The 13,506-nt window shown below is 41.7% G+C and overlaps 1 protein-coding gene across 3 annotated transcripts in view; it reads left to right on the top strand.

Moving 5' to 3' along the window:
• Positions 1–13,506, top strand: part of numb (NUMB endocytic adaptor protein) — a 202,681-nt gene that overhangs the window by 90,135 nt on the left and 99,040 nt on the right. For all 3 annotated transcript variants that reach the window (XM_068039741.1, XM_068039739.1, XM_068039740.1), the window contains one exon: positions 8,502–8,644. In XM_068039741.1, coding sequence (XP_067895842.1) covers positions 8,519–8,644 — 126 coding nt within the window. In that variant the 5' untranslated portion in view covers positions 8,502–8,518. The remainder of the gene's footprint in view (positions 1–8,501; positions 8,645–13,506) is intronic.

Raw genomic sequence — 13,506 nt, 5'->3', positions numbered from 1 at the left:
CAAAGGATTATCCTCCGCCATTTCCGCCACCTCCAGCGTGATGCCACTTCCAGTCGCATCTTCCTCTCCCTTCCCTGTCAGCATTCCGAAGGGATTGTTCCCTCCGTGACACCCTGGTCCACTTCTCCATTACCCCCACCACTCGTCCCCGTCCCATGGCACCTTCCCCTGCAATCGCAGGAGGTGTAATACCTTCCTATTTACCTCCTCTCTCCTCACTATCCCAGGCCCCAAATACTCCTTTCAGGTGAAGCAGCGATTTACTTGTACTACTTTCAATGCAGTATACTGTATTCGCTGCTCACAATGTGGTATCCTCTACATTGGGGAGACCAAGCGCAGACTGGGTGACCGCTTTGCGGAATACCTCCGCTCGGTCCGCAAGCAGGACCCTGAGCTTCCGGTTGCTTGCCATTTCAACACTCCCCCCTGCTCACATCTCTGTCCTGGGATTGCTGCAGTGTTCCAGTGAACATCAACGCAAGCTCGAGGAATAGCATCTCATCTACCGATTAGGCACACTACAGCCTGCCGGACTGAACATTGAGTTCAATAATTTCAGAGCATGACAACCCCCCATTTTACTTTCATTTTTAGTTATTTTTTCTTTTTTACATTTTTTACAATCTTTTTTTTGCGTTTATTTCATTTCATCTTAGTTTGTTCAGTTTGCTTACCCACTTTTTTTTTTCAGGTTTGCACTTGCTGCTGTTCAATATTCAGTCCGTTAACACCTAATCTGTACTAATGCTTTGTCTTTCAACACACCATTAACATATTGTTTGCCTTTGCTCCATGACCTTTTGGTCAGCTATGTGGCCTTGTCCAATCTACACCTTCTCCTTTGTTATCTCTTGCCCCACCCCCACCTCACTTGCTTATAACCTGTGACTTTTCTAATATTTGTCAGTTCCGAAGAAGGGTCACTGACCCGAAACGTTAACTCTGCTTCTCTTTTCACAGATGCTGCCAGACCTGCTGAGTGGTTCCAGCATTTCTTGTTTTTATTTCAGATTTCCAGCATCTGCAGTATTTTGTTTTTATTTACCCTAAAATTCCTATCTGCCTTACACTGACCTTGCATTTTTACTGTGTTTCTCCCCAAACTTGTCTGTGAGAGAGACATCCTGCTTCCTGGGCCCTATTCCTACCTTCGTTTTGTGGCCCCCATGTTAGCTGCTTTCAACAGTTTTCCTAAGATTACCCCTTCCCTTCAAACCTGCTGTCGTTACCACACTACTCCAAATGAACCCACCTTTGTCCCCTCTGATTTACACCTAAACTAGCACCCCGTCTCCAACCTCCCTTTCCTCCGCATCCTTCAGTGAGCTCTCACCTCCCAAATCCATGCTCATCTTTTCCAGAACTCCATATTTGAATCTCTCCAGTCAGGTTTAAGTCCCTGCTACAGGACTGAAACAGCCCTTCTCAACTTCAGTGGCTTTGCATGCCACTCCTGCACCATTAGCTCTGGAATCCCCCGAGGACATATCCTACCACCACCAACCCCCCACCCTCTTATTTGATCATGGGATGTGTGCATCAGCAAGGCCAGCATTTATTGCACATCCCCAATTGCCCTTGAGAAGTTGGGAGTGAGCCTCCTTCTTGAACTGCTGTAGACCATGTTGTGTAAGTACACCCATAGTGCTGTTCAGAAGGGTGTTCCAGGATTTTGAGCCAATGACAATGAAGTAACAGCAATATAATTCGAAGTCAGGATGGTGTGTGACGTGGAGGGGAACTTGCAGGTTGTGTTCCCATGCACTTGTGACCTTCTAGGTAGTGGAGGTGATGTTGAAGGAGCTGTGGCAAGTTGCTGCAGTGCATCTTGTAGATGGTGCACACAGCTGCCGCTGTGAGCCAGTGATGGTGGGAGTGAACGTTGAAGGTGGTGGATGGGCTGCCGATCAATTGGGCTGAGTTGTCATGGATGGTGTCCAACTTCGAGTGTTGTTGGAGCTGCATTCATCCAGGCGAGTTGAGAGTATTCCCTCAAAATCCTGACTTGTGCTGTGTAGGTGATGGAGTGGCTTTGTGGAGTTGAGAAGTGAGTTACTTGCTGCAGATTTCCCAACCTTTGACCTGCTCTTATAGCCACAGTATTTATATGGCTGGTCCAGTTAAGTTTCTGGTCAGTGGTGAGCCCCAGGATGATTTGGGGGGGTTTCAGTAATGGTAATGTTTAATGTCATTTGTTGGAGATGGCTGTTGCCTGGCTCTTGCCTGGCATGGATGTTACTTGCCACTTAGTCGGAGTGTTGTTCAGGTCTTGCTGCATGTGGGCATATCTGAGGAGTTGTGAATGGAGCTGAACACTAGCCGTCATTGGCAAACATCCCACTTCTGACCTTATGGAGGGAAGGTGAAGCAGCTGAAGATGGTTGGACTTGGACACTATCCTGAGAAGCTCCTGCAGCAGTGTGCTGGGGCTGAGATGATTGGCCTCCAATAGCCACAACCGTTTTCCTTTGTGCTAGTTATGACTCAAACCAGTGGGGTGGTATTCCCGTTCCAATTTACCACTTGCAGAAGGGAGATGAGTAGTTATGTAATGTCTGCTTAAAAATCAGTGACAAATTACTTATGACTTTTCTTCCTACTCCCTTCCTTGATGAGAAATGAGGATTGAATGTCAAGGTATTGGAGGGAAATTAACTGCAGAAAGGTTCCATAGATGAACTTTTAGTAGCAGAATTCATTCCCTGTTGGTTACAGATGACATTTGATTTATGGACACTTCTACCCATTCTTAGTTTGGGAAAATAGATGTTGGCATTCAGTGTCCTTTGTAACCAAGGCAATTGGAGCTCGAGATTCTGGCGAGGGACGGCTACCTGTTGGACTAAATGGCTGCCTTGTTCGAATGTCGAGTGTAGTAGAATAAATGTGAACAGATGTAAGTTTTTAAGAGATGCTAAACTGGGCTTCAAGAAGTTTTACTACAAAAGGGCTGTTAACTGTAGAAACAGGATAATACCCAGAAAGACGCAGCTCTTGAATGTAATATGTTTGGTCTCAGAATAAATATTCCAAATAGTGTCTTTCCTCCTCCTCCTCTCTTTAGTTTGTGTGTCTGTGTGTGTGTGAATTGAGGGAAGTCTCCCTCTGGAGTAGTTGCATCATATTTTCCTGCAATTCGTTTCTGGACTAGTTAAATTGTATTTGTTCCCCAAAAACTACATAATATTACATATAATGTGCAGTACAGAAACAGTCAATTTGGCCCGAAATACCAAAAGGAGTTGATCATTAGTCACACTTCAGTGTTGTCTGTCCCATGGAACTTTTTGTTCAGCTTTATGAAGCTGATAGAAAGTGCTCCTCATGTTGCTGCTGCTCATTGGTATGGAGAGTGAAGGGTCTCCCTGCACTGAGCAGGGAAAGAGGCTGTAGGAGTCGGCCGAGGACTCTAGTGTGGTAACAGCTCACAGTTTTAAGGAGTTGATCCTAAATTTTGAATTGATATTTGTGCAGGTAGTTGGGTTCAATCAGGTTGTAGCCTCCAGAACTGAAGTGATTTTGCATGAAAATTTGAATTGACTTATAGCTTTTTGAGCTCTTCTGGTCTCAGAAGGAGGGAGGTGCTATTGTTCGTAATCTGTTACATATGTTTAGTATGGAGTCCATATTAAATGCCTGTGCAATGCTCTCCACCCTAACTATAATGGAATCCTAATTCTGACAACAGGGGTTAAAAGATCAATTGAGCTGACAACAGGGGTTAAAAGATCAATTGAGCTGACAACAGTGCAGTGGACTTTGATTTTCATTGAAATGGTTGCGGTTCTGCTGTTTTCAAGAGAGTAGTTTAAAAGTAGAGTGCGGTGTTCTGGTTGAATGCCGAGAGGACTGATCACAGTTTTGTGTGGAGTAATTTTGTCTGTTAACCTAAATATATTTGTGATAGTCAGTTCTTGTTGGATTGACAGCATAGTATCAGTGAAGATAATTCTATCATGCAGGAGTACAAATTAAGTGTTACATCATAATTGCTTTTGCAGCATGTACAATTTTATTGTTTGTAAAGCACAAAATGGCTTTTACTTCAGGGCTGTCAGAATTTCCATTAATTCATTTGCGTGGAAAGTGAATTGAAAACTGGATGATTTAAAATAAAAAATGCCCAACTTTTTATTTAAAAAAAAAATGTCTAACAAACTTTTTTGAAGTGTTTGATGCTACTTGTGTAGTGGAATTAATAAAGCTCAGTATTTTTCCTCCTTGTCGAATCTTTTTTTCTATTTTTATCAGTAAAAAGCACCCACCTTTATTTCTGCTTTTAATTTGTATTTAATGCTCTTGCAGAATTGCTGAACTTTAGGCACTCCATAATCAGTCAAGTGGTTTTGAGAATGATTGTAAAACAACATTCTGGATTAAATTTTATTGCTGTAAAATTTCATATGATTCAACAGCATTTCATTTCTAAAATCCGCAGTAATCATTAATCCTCTTGATCATCAAGGGTAAGTTCTTTTGGGCCTCCTTATCTCGAGAGACAATGGATACGCGCCTGGAGGTGGTCAGTGGTTTGTGAAGCAGCGCCTGGAGTGGCTATAAAGGCCAATTCTGGAGTGACAGGCTCTTCCACAGGTGCTGCAGAGAAATTTGTTTGTTGGGGCTGTTGCACAGTTGGCTCTCCCCTTGCGCCTCTGTCTTTTTTCCTGCCAACTACTAAGTCTCTTCGACTCGCCACAATTTAGCCCTGTCTTTATGGCTGCCCGCCAGCTCTGGCGAATGCTGGCAACTGACTCCCACGACTTGTGATCAATGTCACACGATTTCATGTCACGTTTGCAGACGTCTTTATAACGGAGACATGGACGGCCGGTGGGTCTGATACCAGTGGCGAGCTCGCTGTACAATGTGTCTTTGGGGATCCTGCCATCTTCCATGCGGCTCACATGGCCAAGCCATCTCAAGCGCCGCTGACTCAGTAGTGTGTATAAGCTGGGGGTGTTGGCCGCTTCAAGGACTTCTGTGTTGGAGATATAGTCCTGCCACCTGATGCCAAGTATTCTCCGAAGGCAGCGAAGATGGAATGAATTGAGATGTCGCTCTTGGCTGGCATACGTTGTCCAGGCCTCGCTGCCGTAGAGCAAGGTACTGAGGACACAGGCCTGATACACTCGGACTTTTGTGTTCCGTGTCAGTGTGCCATTTTCCCACACTCTCTTGGCCAGTCTGGACATAGCAGTGGAAGCCTTACCCATGCGCTTGTTGATTTCTGCATCTAGAGACAGGTTACTGGTGATAGTTGAGCCTAGGTAGGTGAACTCTTGAACCACTTCCAGAGCGTGGTCGCCAATATTGATGGATGGAGCATTTCTGACATCCTACTTACAAGGGTAAGTAGTGCAGGCAATATGCTGATGGGTCCTGGCACACAAAAAAATAATCCCCACATAAATTAAACCAGTGTATTTATATGTAAATAATGAGTCATGACTGATATCTGGAAATTTATTTACAAGGCTACAATCTAATCTTGGTGTTCAGACTGTTATAAACTACTCAAGCATGACCCTTTGCAACCATTGCCCAAACCACCACTTTGCCCTGCCTGACTCTAACAATAATGAGGTGCATGTGGTTGATCCCTGTTGCTGCTGAGTTGTTGACCTGAAGCTGTGCTACTCTTGGGAGGTTGTAAGCAGTGGCTTGTTACCTTCCCACAGAGCTTAAATTTATCCAGGCTGCTGCTGTGCATTTAGTAGCCAACTCTACTACCTTGCGATCACAATGATGATTTTGGATATCTATTTCGTATTCAAAAAATTGCATGGATGATGAGTGTATTTAATCAACTTTTACACACTGAACTATTGCTTAATATCAGTAGTTGACAAAACCTATACAGCAGCTTAAATACGTTGCTAGCTCTGTTTTGGTGATAAACTTGTGAACACCAACTCTTCTACTGTAATATCAGTTTTCAGTAAATTGAGCAGTAACAGTACTGCTTAGCTTTTGATTGATTTGGAACGTTCCACGTATCTAAGATTGCAATTGCTGCAAGATAGGAAAATGCCAGGTAGCCAAGCTAATTGTTTCTGAGCAGTCAGGCAATGTTTAATATGCTTTTCTTGAGACAGATTTTGGAAAATTATTTTGCAAACATGGAGGATTTTTTGAATGATGAGCAAGCAGCTCGAGTATAGGCCAGTGGTCTGCAACCTTTTGTTTTACCTGAAGTGCCTTTTTAAAAAAAAAAAGCTGCCTAAAATAAAAGCTATTAGGAGCCGAAAGATGAACATTTGGCATTTCTAAACCAAACACTTGGAAAATTGCCAAGTGTCTCTGGGAGAATGCATAATTTTCATATATAACACATAATTTATTTGTCAATAGAAAAATATCAATTAAAATCTGATTTATCGCCTTTTTGACTTTTTCTCCATTATAATGCTGTCAGTTAAGTCATCTTTAAAACAAACTATGTCTTAATTCTACACATCTTGTTATTTTTTCAGCTAATACTCGTGATTGTTTTTAAAAAAGGCTTCTAATACATTCAGAATAATTTATCATCTCCGCTATATTTGAAACAATATTGGTCGCAACCATAAAATCCATTCCTTGAATCAAAGACACTATCTGTAACTATTGTGTAGCTGTACCACTGGAACAAATTTATTCGTTAAATTAATCATTTGAAACAGTAAAGTGCAGAATAAAAACCCCAGAATAAAAACACAGCTCTTGCTTTTCTTAACTTAATTTTTTTGGGGCTTTTCCATGTTAATGTAATCCAACTGGAAGAGGTTGGAAGCTACAAATGAGATGTTCCCGAAGAGCTGCCTGCAGCTCCTGAGCTGCAAGTTGCAGACTTCCAATATAGGCACTGCCAGGTGCTAGGTTTGATTTTTGGTCTTGGTGTTATTTGATAGCAGGTAGAAGTAATTTGGGTGCTGCGATTGGCAGGCAAAATCAACTAGTTTTTGTGTTTGTGATAGCTTTCCAAGTACTTCTGCTAAGAGGTGGCAGCCTGCTGGTGTTGGGTGAGGACACATCACATTCAACTGGAACGTCCTTCACAACTAAATTGCGTCCCAATGCTTGCTGTGTGGTCTTGCATGTAAATAATGCCCATTTGGTTAAATTACCAAATGACTGCCAACAGCCATGAAATTCTGAGAGTCAGTAAAGAGATAGGACAAAGGCTAGGGGGAAGTAATGCTTGTTTTATTTCTCACTTATTCTTGTGCTGCATTTATAATGCATCAAGCTGGACTTCAGTGCTTTCCAGCAATCATTGTCCTTCCCTTATTGGCAGACCCCCTTTGAAAGGGAGGTGGGATAGAATGGACCACAGCAGGCAGTTAAAATGGTGAAACAAAAACAGAAAATACTGGAAATACAGTTAATGCTTCAGGTCTGTGACCTTTCATCTTAAATGGTGAGCTGTGCGGAATGTAATGAAAAGTTAGAGGACGAATACAAGGATTGCACGCTTTGGTTGTAACCACAGAGGATGAGCAGGGTATCAATCACGAGTTCTAGGACCTTGAAGAGGAAAGGAAGCTTTTTTTTTGGAAAGAATAGAGTCGTTGAGAGGCTGGCAGTGAAATCAGTTTCAAAGGGGAAAGGAACTTCGCCTGAATAGAGGACAGCAGTTGTTGTTAGTAGCATAAACCTTTTTTAAAAATCAAGTCTATCTCAGTTTCTCATTTAGTAATGAGACAAGGAAAGACTTGCATGATAATCTAAGTGAACAAGGCCCCAGCCCATTGCAGGATATCATCCATCTGTTCACCATTTTTTTACAGCTAAAACTTAACTACTCTCCCTGTTGAACTTAGTTCAGGAAAAATGCAGTAGATATGGCTCAATGTGGTGGAGAAATGATTTGTGCCTTGGAGTGGTATTTTTGCCAGGCAGGAAGAATAATTTGAACGATTCGGTGCTTTTGGCCCTACGATTCTTGCATCTCCTAACAGACTGCAGCACTGCCAACAGTGCTCTGAGACATTCGGCAGGAAATATCAACCACGATTCATGCTTTCCAAGGACTCCTGCTAAGGACAGGCCCTCTGCGGGTGTTGGGAGAGGACTCAGCTGGGGGTTTCACAACTGAATTGCTTCCCAACATTTAGTGTAGCGACGTTGGGGGCAGGTTGACTGGATGCTGAGAGATGCTGGAAGGCACAAGCAAAGGAAGAGGGGAAACATTCTTATGTCTTTTTAGGAACTTTAACACCTTGCTGAGAATAGAATATGTGCGACTACATTCAGTGTGTTTCTGTGCAGATTGTCTTATTGCATAACTGTAGCAAATTAATTACATTGATTTCAAAGGCCAGATGAGTCATTTGTTCTCTTTGATTAATTGACACAGTTATAATGGTATGTGAATTGATTCATTAATAAAAGAAAGTCTTGATTTTCTGTTCGTGGTTGTTTGTGTTGGGGAATGGATCACTGCTGTCAGGAAAAAGAAATAACTAAGCACGTTCAGTGGGCCACAAGTTAACATGCGTTTTTTTTTCTTTTGTTAGAAAGTGAGTGGTCAAAAATGAACAAGTTACGACAGAGCTTCAGGCGCAAGAAAGACATCTATGTTCCAGAATCAAGCCGACCGCACCAGTGGCAGACTGATGAAGAAGCAGTCCGCAGTGGCAAATGTAGTTTCCAGGTCAAGGTGAAGTCCCACTGCACCTTCTATTTGTTTACTTAGATTAAGTGATTTGTTTGTGGAAGGTTTTGTGGTTTGTTGATTGAAATGTAACCATAATTGGAACGGGATCAGCAGGATATCCACATTTAAGAACTTGCATTTAAATGGTGCTTTTTCCCTTCATCAGGACCTACTAAAACATTTTGTACAAGATGGATTACTTTTACAATGTAGTCTCTGTAATATGAAGCAGACAATTTGCACACAAAGTCCATCAATCATAACCTGAGAAACTATTTGCTTTTAGTGACTGTCGAAGGGAATTGTGGTTGGAACACTGGGAAAACTCTCTGCTGTTTTTCAAATATTGCTACGTTTATTTGCCATCCACCCAAGCCGGTTGATACTCTGTCAGTGTTGCGCTGCAGTGTCGGCCTGCATTACATGCTGAAGGCTGTAGTGGGGATTGAACCCTCCACATACTGATAGAGGTGAGATTGCTACCAATCATGCTAAGTTGACACTAGATGCTTAAATTCAATTGGCAAATTGATAGTCAATCCAGTCAATTTTAAATCACTACTCTGTGTGTCGAGTAGCAATTAATTTATTTGCTGGTGGCCTACATGCAGCACCTGTAGTCTCCTTGTTAATCAGGTAACTGAGTTCCGATGAAGGGTCACTGACCCGAAACGTTAACTCTGCTTCTCTTTCCACAGATGCTGCCAGACCTGCTGAGTGATTCCAGCATTTCTTGTTTTTATTTCAGATTTCCAGCATCCGCAGTATTTTGCTTTTATATAACTGCAGCAACTAGTCTGACACAGACATTGCTACATTGAATTTCAGTTATGAACCAGAAAATTCTACGTTGACTTTTCAAAATTGCATCCCTGAAGTTGAATGACTGTCCTATATGGTACTGGCATACTCCCCAATCTTTCTAAAAATGCACATACTAATCTGTCTAAAAATATTTGGAAATTGGTTGTTGTAAGTCCAGTGTCATTACCCTTAAGTGAGGATATAAGTGCGTTTTAAATAAATTTCCAGCAAGCACTGTTCTGTAGTAAACGTATATTCAGACTGCTGCTGCTTGATATACTGACATATGCTATTTTAATGGACCAGATGGGTCTGTCACAAATAGCATTGCAGTGGATTTGTTGCCCCAATTTATTTTTATACTTCAATAAAAACAAAATGCTGCAAAGTGTTAATGTTTCAGGTCAACAACATTTCATCGTTTCTAATAAAAGGTCACTGACCTCAAACGTTAACTGTTTCTCACTCCACAGATGCTGCCTGACCTGTGTATTTCCAGCATTTTGTTTCTAGTTCAGGTTTCCAGTATCTACAGTGTTTTGCTTTTATTTTTATACTTAATAAAAGACAAGCAAATGAACTGTTTATGCCTGTGCACTTTGATAGGTGTGTGAGTATTATATCGAATATCCAGTTGGAGACTGTGACAAGTAGTTAACCGCTGATGGAAACTGTTATCAGTAATGAGTTGTTGGCATTAACCTCTGGTGATGGGCAGTGTAATTGCATTGTAGTCACGTGGTGACCCATGGCATCAAGTTAAATGGATAATGTAAGCCACAACTTGTGATTAAAGGACTGGGCTGAATTTATTTCTTTTTGACTGTGAATTTAAAAGCTCTTAATACTTAGAGCCCTACCAAACTCACAGTCAAATTTTACAGATTTCACGATCATGACATTTTAAGAATCGGGAATTTCATGCTTTCTCATTTAATTTGTAAATTTCATGATGTCTCAACAAACTGATATATTTAAAACAAAAGACAAGGGAGGTTTCTGGTTTCAAATGGCATTTATTGTATACCAAAAACTATTGTAAAAAGCTGACTATAAACAGGTCCTATTCTTTACTCACTTCATAGAAAACCATAGAAAAATTACGGCACAGAAGGAGGCCACTCAGCCCATCGAGTCTGCGGCGGCAGAAAAAACTAGCCGCCCAGTCTAATCCCACCTTCCAGCACCTGGTCCATAGCCTTTCAAGTTACAGCACTTCAGGTGCATGTCCAGGTACCTTTTAAGAGTTGAGGGTTTCTGCCTTTACCACCGTTCCTGGCCGTGCATTCCATACACCCACCACCCTTTAGGGTGAAAAAGTTTTTCCTCATGTCCCCTCTAATTCTTCTACCAATCACCTTAAATCTGTGCCCTCTGGTAATTGACCTCTCTGCTAGGGGAAACAGGTCCTTCCTGTCTATCTAGGCCCCTCATAGCTTTGTACACCTCAATTAAGTCACTCCTCAGACTCCTCTTCTAGGGAAAACAGCCCTCGCCGATCCAATCTTTCTTCATCGCTGCAACTTTCAAGTCAGTGGTGTTGAATGTGGTGACTTGCTTGCATTTATCTTAGACGTCATCTCCTCACAAAGTGTAGCAAAAACCTTTAGTAGGTAGTCCTGCCCTAGTTCATTTGCACTTGGCAAGTGACCATCATTTTGCATATTACGTTGAACGAATACCCGCAGCTTTGAGTGATCAAGTTTTTCCAATGGTATGTGGCACTTGCCAAAGCATCCACAAGTTCCATTGTAACCAAGTGACTATTTCCTGAGCTATCTGTCTAGTTCTTAAAAAGAGATGAAATGTTTTTTTTTAATGTTCATTTTCTAGTCGTGCGTTGTCAGATGCTCTGCTTTCTGCTGTGATGACTTTCGGGCTCTAAGTGGCACTGAACTATTGTCTGCTGTGTGTGATCCAGAAAAACATTGCAGCTTGTACAAAACAGTATGCCACCATTAGCATGAAGGCTTGGCTTCCAAATTCTTTCACTCGATGTGCTGCAGTATTGGTTGCGGACGTTTTTGATTTGCTCATTCTGGCATTCTAATACTCGAGACTGCTTCTCTCAAAGCTGCACTGGAAGCCCTCTCTCATCTACAAATCTATTAGTTGAACCCTGTGTCAATCTCTGCAACACGCCCAACAATGAGCGAGGTGAGCTTTCTGTCATTGAATAAAACGTGCGACGCTCACAAAATGGCAGAGGACCTAAGATTTCATGGTCCGTGACACGTTTCTCATGGCCATGAATTTAGTAGGTAGGGCCCTATAATAATGTAAGCTGCATCCTCAGACATCAAGGCCACCAAGCTCTACCTCAAGGGACATATCAAACCAAAATTATATATGATATTGTAGCTACTGTGAGTGGAATAACGGAAATTGGAGCAGTTAATGTTTTTAATAAATGTGAAGAAATAACTTCTTTGGAATGACTATTTGCATTTTAACAAACTTTTGGTTTTTTTTTTAATGCAGTTGAAATTAAAATCTAGCATTGCAGTAGTACAAATAGTTAAGTGTTCTATCTAAGGTTTAAAGAAGCTATGTGGAAATTCAGGAAGGAAGTCTGGTCTTGCTGTGTGCTGAAAGGGACGATTGCTGCAGTACCGAGACACTGCCTATGTCATGTGAAATCCTTTCTCTGCTCCGGAAGACTTCTGTATTTTCTCTCTCTTTCCAAGATATAACGTCAGTATAGGAAAAAAGAACAGAGTGCTTGTAATCTGAAACAGGAATTGCTGGAAACACACCAGCTTCATGAGTATCTGAAAGAGAGAAGCTCACATTTTGGGTGGGACATTTAAGCCTTTATATAAAAAAAAAATCATGTTTTCACTGAAGGTTGTAGTGACACATAGCATGGTGCTGAGGATGATGCATGATCTATGCATTTTGAAACCAGTAATCTTGTTGGAATTGGTGAATTAAAAACTTTTTCTGGTTTGTGTTCACTCATGCCATTCACCAGATGGTTGTCCTTTTCTGCTGAAAATGCTGAAATGATTTGAACTACAAATATTTTGTAATCTTATCAACGTGGAGGTTTGCACGTGTTGCTGCACATTTCTTTTGGTCGGGAATGACAGGCAATGCACTGCCAGTCTTCTAGGAGTGCATCACATGGAGAGACAATATAGAATAAAGAGTACAATTCTAAAGTGGGTGTAGGAGCAGAGGAACCTTGGTGTATATGTACCTAAGTCATTGAAGGTGGCAGGACAGGTCAATAAAGCATACAGTGTTCTGGGTTTTATTAATCGGGGTATAGAGTACAAGAGCAAGGAAGTTATGTTCAACTTAACTAAGACACTAGTTCAGCCTCAGCTGGAGAGTTGCGTCCAGTTCTGGGTCCTGCACTTAAGGAAAGACTTGAGGGCATCGGACAAGTACAGAAAAGATTCAGGAGAATGCTTCCATGGCTAAGGAATTTCAGTTATGAGGATAGATTGGAGAAGTTAGGACTGTTTTCCTTGCAGAAGAGAAGGCTGAGAGTTGATTTGATAGAGGTATTCAAAATCATGAGGGGTCTGGACAGAGTAGATAGAGAGAAACAGTTCCCACTCGTGAAAGGATCGAGAACGAGAGGACACAGAATTAAAGTATTCGGTAAGAGAAGCAAAAGTGACATGAGGAAAAACTTTTTCATGCAGCGAATGGTTAAGGTCTGGAATGCACTGCCTGAGAACATGCTGGAGACGGGTTCAATTGAACATTCAAAAGGAAATTAGACAGTTATATGAAAAGGAAGAATGTGCATGGTTATGGGGAGAAGGCAGAGGAATGGAATTGAGTGAACTGCTCTTTCGGAGAGCCGGTGTGGACATGAAGGGCCGAATGGCTTCCTGCACTGTAACGATTGTACGATTTTATGATTCCATGATCACTTGGAGATGCACGAGCCCAGTCTGAACTGTCCACCTCATTTTCCTATGAATATAATAAAAGCAAAATACTGATGCTGGAAATCTGAAATTAAAACAAAGCACTGAAAATACTCAGCAGGTCAGGTGGCATCTTTGGACAGTGGAACAGAGTTAACGTTTCAGATCGATGAA

The sequence above is a fragment of the Heterodontus francisci genome, chromosome 9 (genome assembly GCF_036365525.1).
Source record: "Heterodontus francisci isolate sHetFra1 chromosome 9, sHetFra1.hap1, whole genome shotgun sequence".
Lineage (NCBI taxonomy): Eukaryota > Metazoa > Chordata > Chondrichthyes > Heterodontiformes > Heterodontidae > Heterodontus > Heterodontus francisci.
The sequence above is the reverse complement of the archived record's forward strand: the minus strand, read 5'-3'. Positions and strand labels throughout refer to the sequence as shown.